At 40.0% G+C, this 12,247-nt stretch overlaps 1 protein-coding gene across 4 annotated transcripts in view; it reads right to left on the minus strand.

Moving 5' to 3' along the window:
- Positions 1–413: 413 nt before the first annotated feature.
- The window catches only part of LOC131240871 (SH3 domain-containing protein 3), a 33,864-nt gene continuing 22,030 nt past the window's right edge, over positions 414–12,247 (minus strand). For 2 of the 4 annotated variants that reach the window (XM_058239387.1, XM_058239412.1), the window contains exons 5-10: positions 10,002–10,103; positions 8,914–9,111; positions 8,753–8,815; positions 8,520–8,609; positions 8,357–8,431; positions 1,514–1,989 (exon numbers count right to left, since the gene is read on the minus strand). In XM_058239387.1, coding sequence (XP_058095370.1) covers positions 1,870–1,989; positions 8,357–8,431; positions 8,520–8,609; positions 8,753–8,815; positions 8,914–9,111; positions 10,002–10,103 — 648 coding nt within the window. In that variant the 3' untranslated portion in view covers positions 1,514–1,869. Of the gene's footprint in view, positions 648–1,513; positions 1,990–8,356; positions 8,432–8,519; positions 8,610–8,752; positions 8,816–8,913; positions 9,112–10,001; positions 10,104–12,247 lie in introns of those variants that run through there. The other 2 variants (XM_058239396.1, XM_058239405.1) reach the window with 2 other exon arrangements.

A 12,247-nucleotide genomic window follows, 5' to 3' on the forward strand; every position in this document is an offset into this window, starting at 1 on the left:
ATATTGAGAATTGTTTCTTTATGTGTGTGAGGTTCCCTTAACCCGAAGGGTAATTTCATAATTTCACGTGGAGATTTTATATAAATCCTAATTCATTTGGGATAATACACATTCTATGGTGTGAAAGAAATAATCATTATTATATTGAGAATTGTTTCTTCGTTTCTTTTTCCATATATATATATATGGGGTGTGAATCTGTTAATGTTTCGAAAGGAAATCATGTAAATTTTGGTGTTGTGATTTGCATCTTCTTTTCTTCTTTTTTTTCCTTTTAATTTTGATATTGTTGTGGGATTCTTCCCCCAACAGCAAGGTCACCATGCAATCCGCATCATTTAATCACAACTAATCCTTAATTAATGAATACTAACTCTAACAACTGATAACTTCCTACTCAAAAACTAACCAGAAATAAAATGGCTGAAGTAACCCAGTAAAAGCTCAATATTACAAAGAACCCAAGATCCCACCAAAAAAGAGATGACCATGTGTGGCCCTTCCTCTCGATCTTGACCCTTGAATTAAGTGAGGTCCACTTGACCTACATTAACCTCCTGCTTAAAAAATAGAGGTACGGCCATTCCTGGGGGCTCACTAGAAGTGATGTGATTGCATGAAGATGAATGGGCAGGTGCACTTCATACCTGTCATGTTATGTGAATCCAATTAAGTAAATCAATAGGATCACTTCGGGTCATCCATTAGTGATAGGATGGTGTCTGGCCCCACATTAATCAAACCATCCATCCATTTGACCCCGCAGTGGATGAAAAATCAGACAATCCAAACCGTCTGATTGAAGCATTCAAATGGACATGTAAAAACAAAAAAGGTCAACCATCCACAATCAAGCAGAAAATGCCCATTGCTCTCCCTTACACTCAAAACAACCACTGCACATTATTCACCCTAATTCCCATGATTAGAAGCCCTTGTATAGAGTTAAGGTCGAATTAAGAAACAAAACCCGCACTTTTGCAAAATTGTACAATTTTGTTGATGGGACCTTCAATCGGATCGACAGCCATCAAGGCTTGTCAATGGGATTGAAGCTACCATCGTCGGGATCGAAGAATGTCCCAAAAACTGTCAAGCACGCATAGGGGAAATTTTGAGAATTTCTCAATGGGATCGGTAGACCCATGTTCAACATAGATTAAAGGCACTCGACTACAATATTAGGAAGCCGTCCAACAGGTGGACCTCGTACGTGTAGGCATATAGATGACGAGGAGGAAGGGGGGCTCTCCCTTATTCAAACCACTATGCTAACAGCAGATTGTTTGTTCATTCACTCTCTGTTTTATTGATTTAGTTTGAAGCAGATTCCAAGCCAAAACAGGCGGAGCGGATCTGACCAGTTGCACCAAACCATCCTTAAAACACAGATCAAGGTCCGTTCCAGCCTACTGGGTTTAAAAACATTGATAATACCTAAGATTACATCATTGCATCTTACTCGCATCTTGTGAATAGACAAACATTAATTTGATCTCAACTAAGACTTCGGTGGTCCAAAATGAAATCTATCGAAATTTATGACCAATCTTCAAACACAGATCGAGGTCTGTTCCCGCCTACGGTAGAAAAAATTACATCATTGCATCTTACTCGCGTCTTGTGAATAGACAAATAGTAATTTGATCTCAACTAAGACTTTAGTGGTTCAAAATAAACTCTATCAAACATTCATGACCAGTTTTTTACTTTTTTCTTTTTTCTTTTTTACAATGGATGGGACCCACAAAATGGCTCCTCCCCTTATTTCATGTATTTAGCAAGAATATCTCACACGAAACCAAACTCTAATATTCATCTAATGTCAAACAGCATATTCTCTTACCAATGTCAAATTTCGTTGCACAACTAGAACACGCTGGTGGCCACATTACTGTTCGGAATCTGTTGGCGTTTCTCCACAAATGCGGATGGAAACCATCCCGCTTTACCTTTGCATTCCCCTTCTGACCATCCTGCTGGAGTAATCTGCGTCAACAACACAAGTTAAAATGATAAACCAAGAAACAGATAACAGAGCTCTAATTTCGAGTGCAAACCAAGCAAAACTGGCATTGTTATACATGATGAATCATATGTGGCACACCCAATCTTAGCATCCTTCGTGTTTTTCACCTTAGGGACAGTTTGGATTAGGAAATTCCTTGGTAGAAGAAATCACAACTGAAATTATTTCTTTTATGTTTGGATTGCAAGTAGAGCTGGACACTGAGCCGAACCGAGTCAAGCTTGGCACAGCTCAGCTCGGTTCGGCTAGCAACCTACCTCAGCTTGAGTTCGGCTCGGCTCAGTCCTAGAGCCTGACTGGCCAGCTCAGCAAGGTTCAGTCAGCAGCTTGGGCCAGCTCGAGCTGAGTGCCAGCTTTCGAGCCGAGTGGACCACACCACAGATGACTCTTGCATTTAATGCAACCCAAGCTTACTATTTGGTGTGGTCCACTTGAGCGTTGGATCTACCTCATTTTTGGGCTCATACCTTAAAATGATCTGAGAAAAGGGATGGACTGCGTGGATAAACAGATACATCACGGTGCCTCTGATCCAAACTAAATCTCAAGTTCCATTTAGTTTGGGAATGATAAATAGTCTATGGCCATAGTTTTCTATTAGTTCTTCCTCGTGAAGAAAGTTTGCGATGTTTTGGTAGATTTATTCACAAGAGGTATTACACAATGCCCAGGATGAAAGGTTGAACAGTATCTTTCAGGTTTCAATTTGTATCAGCAGGGGCAAGTAGCGCTCTTCGTTGGGCAGCCAGAATGGTTGACACAGTCATTCTTGATGGCACATGCACTCAAAATTCCCCGTATTTAAAGAATCCTAACCCTACGATAGGTGGCCAACAAATTGACAGTAAAGCAATGGTTCAAATTCAACCCAGGCTAAAAATTATATAGCTTGGATCTTCCCATTCTGGGGATTTTTGGTGCATAGATCATGCTCAGTGAGGCCTGTCATTTCAACTATTCAGATTGCAACCATGGACCTTGTTTGTACAAATTGAAAACAGCAACCTTTTGACTGAGCATTTTACAATTCCTCTATTAGTAATCTATAGTTACATTGGATTGTCTCCACCCATCATACACGTAAACAGGAATTACACATTCTTCTGTAACACCCCACAGTGGCTGGATGGTTACCAGAAAATCTCTCAGAATGGAAGATCTTGGCCACGAATCTTTGGTCCATTTATAGTTGAATGTAGACTGTTTCTGTATTTTCCTTTTTAACTGCCCGACTGTTTATTTTTGTGCCAGAAATAAAAGGATTAGGATTGCTCTATCCAGGGAAATCTAGGGCATGGTCCATCCAAGGTACAGTCCAGCAGAACAATCATCTGAATCACTGGATAATTGGCCCTGCTTGTCACAATGAAAACCCGAGTATATTGTGTAAGGCAGCAGGTCGCAGACCATATAATAAATCTGCCAAGCTCTTGAAGATTTATTGAACATATGGGCCCTTTGTGTGGCCAACACTAACTCAAACAGGACTAGGGAACACATTAGTCTTACGACTTTCAAGAAGCATGGTGGAACAGAAGGCCATATTGACCATGATAAGGTAATGGTAACCGACATGATGTTATTCAATAGATAACCATGAAAGGGATTAAACGACTCAGGCCGGTGGTAGATGGGCAGAACGTTCAAAATTGTCCCTCAAAGGCCACTTGATACATACACATTTCAGTTGTTGAAATTTAGGTCTGATGGCGGTTAACTGAGTTTTTGGCACTCAGTTCATATCTTTTTAGACATAAAATCATAGATCCAATTTACAGAAAAAGTTTTTTTTTTTTTTTTTAAAGCTTTCTTGAGTCAAACACACAGCCATGTGTGCCACCAAGGACAGCAAGGCATCCTATGCAAGCGAACAGTGGGCCGAGGATGAAATATTAGTTTACAACTAGGATGCAGCCACTCCACAGCAAGTGTCAGGAATGCCTGCTGGTTTGTTTTGTAGGAAGGAATACAACAAGAACTGCAACTCTTGGAGAGAGAGATCGGCAACCTTGACCAGCAGAAACTCTCCATTTTGTTGGGTTTCCTAGCATGAAAAAGTCATGCAGGATTTGCCCCAGTTGGACCATGAGAACCAGGTTATGGAGTCCAAGTTGAGAAGATTCATCTCAGTGACTCAAAATATGAAGTGTGGATATGCATCTCAATGGCTCATCCATTCATCAGTCAAAGAGCTAGAGGATCTCTTAATTAGTCATCGAATTATGCCTGCAAAGATAGCAGATCTGAAGGTAGCTGGCTAGAGAAAATTTGTTTCTAAAGGAATGCCAAAGGGAAGAGTAAATAAAAAATCGAAACCTCAAGGAAATGTTTTGAAAGACGAATGGATACTAGTAGTGGTAGAAATGATGACAAGATGCAGGATAAAAAGTCTAAGAAGTGTTGTTATCTGTATGGAAAAATAGGTCGCTTTACTTGAACATGAACATGCAGAGTGAAGATTGTCATGGCAAAATGTATCACTAGCTTCAGCAGCTCGAAGCACAGGGAGTAACGATGACTGGGAGAATTTGTATTCAAGGCAGGTACAAAGTGGATACAAAGCTATGGATGGATCCAAGGAATCCACTGTTGAATCCAATTCAGTTTTCAGATTTCTTGATTCTTAGAATATGGGTGTGGCAATATATGAGCACTTCTCACTAGTTATGTTAAAATACTTCCGTAACAATATTAGAAGTTGAATTAGTTTCCCAATTGGTAAGGTTCACAATAAATTCTAACTAACTAACGACTCTAGAGTTCAATATCCTATGAGATTTGGATTTCAAGTCCTGAGGAAGCGCAGTCACTTATGCTTGCTCTCATTCGAGTGTCAAAGTATCCAACTCCAATACTCAGGTTTTTAAAGAATCCCATTATCTTATTTCACAAAGAAAATGTTGCTAGACGTCATCTCTTGTTTAGACCAGGCAAGAATTGTATCTAAAGTGTTGGACATGTGACAATCCTTGTTACATAGCTGCAAAATAATAAATGTTTTACAAAAAATTGTGATTGGTCTGCACTTGATGTTTAGCCAACCTGGCAAGGTATTCCATAACGGTAACGGTGGCAGTAACAGCCACAACCGTTACCGTTACGATATGGGTTGTAACGGCTGTTACAGTTTTTTTAAACCTATTTCAGCACTGTAACATCTGTTACACGACCATTACAGGCCATTACGGGCAAGGTATTCAAAATCGGTTATGTAACAGCCGTTATGTTTATGTAACAGTAACGGTCATAACTGTTACGCGTTATGAGGTCGAAACAACCGTAACGGCTGTTAACGAAAAAACAAGCCAAAAGGCCATGTAATGGTCCCGTAATAGTCCATAACATCCCTATAACGGCCCTAGAACATTTTTTGTTTCAAAAAATAAAAAAGAGTTGTAACGACCAATACAGGGGCTGTAACGGCCATTACGACCCGTATCATCACAGTAATGGTGGTGGCCATTACGGCCACCATTACCGTTTTGGAACACCTTGGTTACGGGTTAATTTTTCCATAACGACTATGATGGAGACATCAGAGGACCTACTCAGGTGTACCAAAGACGGAGACGACCACCCACATCAGTGCAGCTTTCTTTGTGGATGGGAGACGAGTTCCAGATGGGGCCCGCCGGGCCATTTTGAAGACCCCATATGCATTGGACATGCATCAAGAAAACCCCACTTTAGGATGATGCATGTGGGTTGTTTAGGAGATCATTTTAGTCATAAAATTTATATTTCGTGTCGATCCGACTGTTGGATATTTTCAATTAGGCCATCCGGCCACCAGATCTTTTAGATCCGGGCCCCTTGGACTCTGATCTTGTTTTCTTTATGTTTTTTGTTATTTTTAGGAGTTATTTGATGATTGAGATTGATAATATATATTTTAGTTTTCTTATTTTGGATGATGGGCCACTCACTTAAGTGAGTGACATAATTGTAATTATGCTGAATATTTAATAATAAAAGCACATGAGGGGTGGAGTTCCAACTAGGATTGAAAGTTGGGCGAGTTGGGTCAGGTTGGTGCTCAACCCTAACCCAACCCAACCCAACCTCGAGTTGGGAATTCTCGACCCAAGCCCAACCCAAGCGGGCTCGGTCAGGTTGGTCGGGTAGATATATGCTAATATTTTCATTATTACATTAGTTTATTATATTTTCAATACACATCTTATTTTTTGTTACCTATAATTTTATTAATTATATATGTAGTTATTTATAGAAAAGAAGTTTATTTTTTTTCTTCTAAACAAACAAGCTAAAATATAGGACAACTACTCCTTTAAAAGCCATATTATGTATTAAGCAATCTAGTTGAGAGAGAGAAATCCAACGTATCTTGTTAGCTCGAGTCATCGGAAATGACGTGGACCAATGAAACTCGTTGGCATTGTAATTTTACATGCCTTCAACATAGAGAATCCGCACTCAATTATAATTAATTTATAAGGAACTTATATATTGATCGGGTTCAGGTTGGGTCGGGCAACCCAAGCCCAACCCAAGTTTTATCGGGTCGGTGTTTGTATGGCCCAAGCCTGAGACCAAACCCGATACATCCTGCCCAACCCAATGTCGGGTCGGTCACAGGTCGGTCGGGTTGAACCCGCCCAACTTTCAGTCCTAGTTCCAACCCTATTGGATTTTGTGATTTAAAAAGAGAGAGAGAGAGAGAGAGAGAGAGAGAGAGAGAGAGAAGCTCTTGCTTTCTTCTCTCATCTTCATACGATTTGAAGATACTTCCATGCGATTTAGAAGGAAGATTGGTGCGAGGCTAATTTTCATCAACGGAGGTGCGAGGTCTCCATCTATCCCCACACCTTCTCTTTTCTCCCCCATCCAGGTATTTTCTTCAGGATCTTCATTCTCTCCATCCCAGATCTTCGTCTTCTCCCAAACCCTACTTTTCCATACCCATCCACAATTCAAACCCTAACTGACCTAAACCCATCCTCTCACGCCACACGTGTGACCGTACGGCCACACGTGTGAATCCCACCTAGTCCCTTTTGGCTTTCCATCATCCTTATATCAAAACCCCTTTCTTCCATTCCCAAAACCCTAACCCTAAACCTAAAATCCCTAACTTTCCTAGATTTTCTTCAATTTCTTTATAAAAAAAAAAACCCTAATTCCAAAATTCTCAATTCCCATGAACCCTAATTCTTCAAATTTCAGATTTTCCTCATCATAACCCTAATTAAAAAACCTACAAATCTGTCCCTTGAGTGTGGAACGTGCATATGCTAAATTGGAAGTTCTATCCTTCCATTGGTTCTAGTTTTAATTGATTTATGTGATTTCTTAGCATGCGAGCATATGATTTAGGTTAAATCAGATTTTATTTCCTATTGTTTACTCTTAATTACTTAGTAGGTTAGCATCTTTCGTTAATTAAATTACTTTACGGACACTTTCATAATCTCCATATTGCATGCTAACATTAAATCATGTGTCCTGCATCAGACCATTACGTAACCATTTTGGAATACCTTGCAATCTGGTGAGTTGAATAGCCTGATTTTGGGGCCAAGTCTTACATGCTTAAGCCTACCCGATTCACATCTGGTTTCCTGCAAGTGCCAGGTGTAATTTTGTATAGCGGCGTTTGGCTTAAAAAATACTGAAAGAGATATAATATAACTAATTGTTCTTTTGGTTGACAAGCTTCTCTCGAATGTGGTCTCTATATATTCCATATACAACAATAACAAAGGCTTCCTGATTGGCATCCCCATCCAATGACTACACTAACATGGGCTTGGTATCTAGATATTCAGGAGTTCTTCACATGCGTGCATAATAAGCACCTCTTCTTTATATGATTGGTATAGAAAAGGTAAGATTTTGATTCCAACAAGCTCCTAGCACAAGAGACTCCAAAAATTGATACCCAAAAAAGTGTGAAATTAGAGCATTCACCCTTCTGACGGTATCGCATAAATGTTGTACCTTCATTCCCATTATGCTATTCAGATCTAAAGATTTAGCAGAAGAGCGTACATCACCATGAATTAGAGATGCTAATATGTAGAGTCCTATGAAGTTCGAGGTGAATTCCTTGAAATGGAAGCCATACTTTTTCAGAGACTATAAATGGTAAACCTATGTCAGATATTATGATGGAACTAGAGAATAGCATATTCATTACTAACAAATCATGACCACTGGCAAATCCATGCAACTTACCTATTTATTTGTTTTCTGAATTTGAGAATATGCTTTACGAAAAATAAAATAATAGGTTTTTTTTTAGCTTTCAAAAACCAACTCAGTACTAAATATACACAAATGAGACAAGAAAGGACAGAAAAGGACCTGCCGAACAACCACATAGTCACCCACAGCCAAGCTCAGTTCCTTCTCAGATGCGGCATCAAAGGCATGCATCACCTGCAAAAGGTAACCAGGAAATGTCAGCTTTCATGCCATATAAACACATGAATGTCCATTTCTGATAGTTAGGCTCTTCAGGACATACTTCGGCTAGGAAATACATAGCATTCTCTGAGCAGGTAGCAGCTGGAGGTTCAGGAGGCGCAGAATCTTTTCGTTGTTTATCCAAGATCATCTTGCCAGCAGAACCATTCAAAAAATTAATTAATTAAAAAAATAAAAACTACCATGAGATATCAGGGTCTAATAAAAACTTAAATGCAATCCTTTATTTTGTCTGCGTTTGTTGCATAGGAATGAGAAAAAATGGGAAGTCACCTCAGCTTGAATCCCATCAAGGATTTCAGCTACTCTTTGATGATACACCTTTTCTGCCTCAACCTTCAAGGATTCGATAGTTAGTAGAATAGAAAATCCAATTCGTCTTCAATGCTCAAAGTTAACAAAATCGGCCGTGAGAAGAGTTCCAAAATTGATACCATGCATACAAGGCGCTGGAAAGTCAGCCTTTGCTGCTGTGCTTCAACGGCAGACAGCGCAGCAGCTGCTTCTTTTCCTAGAACTGCCATATTTGCCTTAACTTCCTGCATTTTCAATTCGGAAGCCTGCAGCTTTGCAGTGTTCTCAGAAGTGGCAAGTTCTCTTGCTCGTGCCTGCCTTTTGGAAACCTCTGATGCCTGTTTACGTTCGATGTCAGTTGAAATAATAAGAATCATAAGTCTGAACTCTGGACAAAGAAATTCATATATCAATGGCACAAGTGTAGTTATTGATGCAGAGGCATCTTGGTGTGATTCCAAGGATACAACATATCTCCACGCTGGGGTGAGGTGGCCCACGAGATGGGGTCTGTGAAATGCAGAATGGCCACGAGATGGGGCCCACTATGGGACCATGTGATTCGGGGACTCATGCGAAGTGGGGGTTGCCCACGGGGAGGTATTGGGAGGGCTTGCATGTGGGGATAAATCGGTCCTTCCCCCATCAACTCTGGAGCATCTGGTGCATTGGTCATTTGTCCGCTATCAAAATGGTATCAGAGCGGGAGCCCAGTGTTCGAGTCTCCTCACTGGCGTGGGTGGATGATGTGGGAGCATCATGGTGTAATTCCAATGATACATCGTATCTCCACGCTGGGGTAGGGTGGCCCACAAGGTGGGGTTTGTAAGATGCAGAATGGCCATGAGGGGGGGCCCACTATGGGACCGTGGGATTCAAGGACCCGTGTGAAGAGAGGGTTGCCCACGGGGAGGTCTCACCTAGGTTTTCCTGGGAGGGCCTGCATATAGGGATATACCAGTTATTCCCCATCAGCTCTAGAGCTTTTGGTGAGCTGGTCGGTTGTCCGCTATCAGTTATACTTTAAAGGCAGCAGTATATAGTACTTACACCCACACCTATTCATTTGCATACACCATTTCTGTTTGGTAATTGTAGTCGTAAACTTAGTAAACTTTCAAATTCCTAATTAAAGTGGAAAATGGAATGAAGCGGGGTGGGTGAAGATACTATTTCCCAAATTAAAATAGTCGTTTCTTATAGGGTGATAAATCAGCGGTTCGATTACCTGCACTTCAGCCTCATGTCTCATTCGACTATAACGTTGAGCAAGATGGCGAGCATCTTCCAAAGGAGCACCGTTGATCATTGCTTTTAGGGGTTCTAAAACCTGAAAACATCATATTAGAAAGAAGGAGAGGATTTCATTGTGATGTGTTTCAAAGAAATGGAACTCTTCTTCTCCCAAAATCTCAGATTGGAAGAGGACCTACATATTCGATCATACATAAAATGAACTAAGTGTAAATTAATGAAAATTTATAAAAGGTAAAATTTGATATGAAGAAAGAAAATAAGAATGCTGGATTTCAAAAGTAGTGTTTTAAATATCAACGATATTGGCCGACATATCCCACGATATTTCTTGTATCCCACCTGTGCGATACAAAACACGCAAGTAGTGGGATATATCCCACATGTTCGATCCGGTGAGCATTTCTCATTTTCGATCCTTTTTTTTTTCTGTAAATCATTTTAAATCAGTGTTAAATTGTTACAAATCTTTGCATGAAAAATCATGGATTGGGAGCTTCGATTTTGAGATTTGGAGAAAGACCGAGTTGCAAAAAATTGAAAAAAATTAAAATTTTCCCGAGTTCTTGGAAATTGCTTGCAATCTTTGTTTCCAAACATAAAATCAAACATGTATGTAACCAGATTTAGTGATCCTTCTTTTGCTTTTGAATGTATTGCTTGTGTTTTCACACGTCTTCTTACATTTATAAATCATATGAATAAACTTTAAATATGCTTGCATCAATTCAGTTAGACAACGCATAGATTAGGACCCCATACAAAGAAAACCTATTATGTGCACTTGTTTTTTGTAATGTTTTGATTTGTAAGTGTGTATTGATGTCTTTTTTAACAATCACTGAAATTTCATTGAAAGATTCGACCAATTTCCAATGTTTCCCCATGTTTCCAACATCAACGATATATTACGCGATACAACCGATACATCCCATGCGATAACTAATACGTATCCATATTCCGAGGGTGCGATACGTAACATGATACCGATATTTCGAACACTGTTCAAAAGTAGAGTTCTTTGCTTGATGTCATAAGAAAATTATGTCAGGTTACCTGGTTATGGACTCTTGATGACTTTCAAGTGGGAGGAATCATATGATCGTCAATCTGAGGATAGGAACAATATATTTGGGTTTTCAGTTCGTACAACTGGGGCCCATGGTTCAACCATGGATCATTGGTGTATGCCCAGACCATTGGTGTGTTGAGATCAACCGTGGATGGACCATGCCCATAAGATCTCCTCATAAGGACCATCCTGACCTTTCAATTGTGGCCTGAAAATAGATTGTCAAGAATATAAACACAGTAATGGTCCACATTCAACTGAAAAAAAAAAAAGGACCTAATAGTGGCAGCTAGGTTCTTCCGGTCTCTAGATATGTTTGAGAAGAGGCCCACATAGAGTGGGGCCCAATAGAGAGGTGTGGATTTCTGAACTGTGTGCCCCATTTGTACAAATTGAAAACCCCGGTATAACGAGGAAAATCCCTAGGTTGATAATCCTACAGTTCCCCCTCAAAAATGAGGCTGGACATGATGAACAAGCCTGTAATGAACATTTTGGTATCAGGTACGGATGGGTCTATGATTAGATATGACATCTCAAACAATGACAAGACAAGGAAAATCATGCTTAAATTAATGTTGAAGGTTGACAGCCACTAGAAGTTTGTCTTACATCTTTCTCCACATGGAGAGATCTGAGATTGAATGTGTCCATGACCACTTGCATGTAGCTGAACGGACCAGTTATTGATGAATACAATTAATGGTGCATGATAGGCATGATTTTTAGACACAGCAACTCGGATCAACTCATTTGGTCTCACGTCAAGTTGCAACTTGCCCTAATCGTGGTATTGAACTAGATCGGGTGGTACCAAATGCAAGTTGACGCAGACAAATCATATTGACTCGTCCAGCTCTTAAAACCATGATAATAGGCCTTATTCTGATGAACTGAACAATGCTAAGTAAGAGATTCCCTCTTGGACTTAACAATTGCACGGACCTATCATAGCATTTCAGGTTCTGAAAGAAATGATGGTTATGGAGAAAGTTTGGAAAGAACTTTAGGTCGTTGGAAACCGAGTGAACTGAGAAAATTGCCGAACATTGCCAAGACCTGGATAGAAACAAAATGCCATCAACTAGACACATTCTCAAGAGGAATTATAGGACCCTAGACACAAGAATATGCACAGCATAATTAGG

This window comes from Magnolia sinica, chromosome 1, assembly GCF_029962835.1.
Source record: "Magnolia sinica isolate HGM2019 chromosome 1, MsV1, whole genome shotgun sequence".
NCBI lineage: Eukaryota > Viridiplantae > Streptophyta > Magnoliopsida > Magnoliales > Magnoliaceae > Magnolia > Magnolia sinica.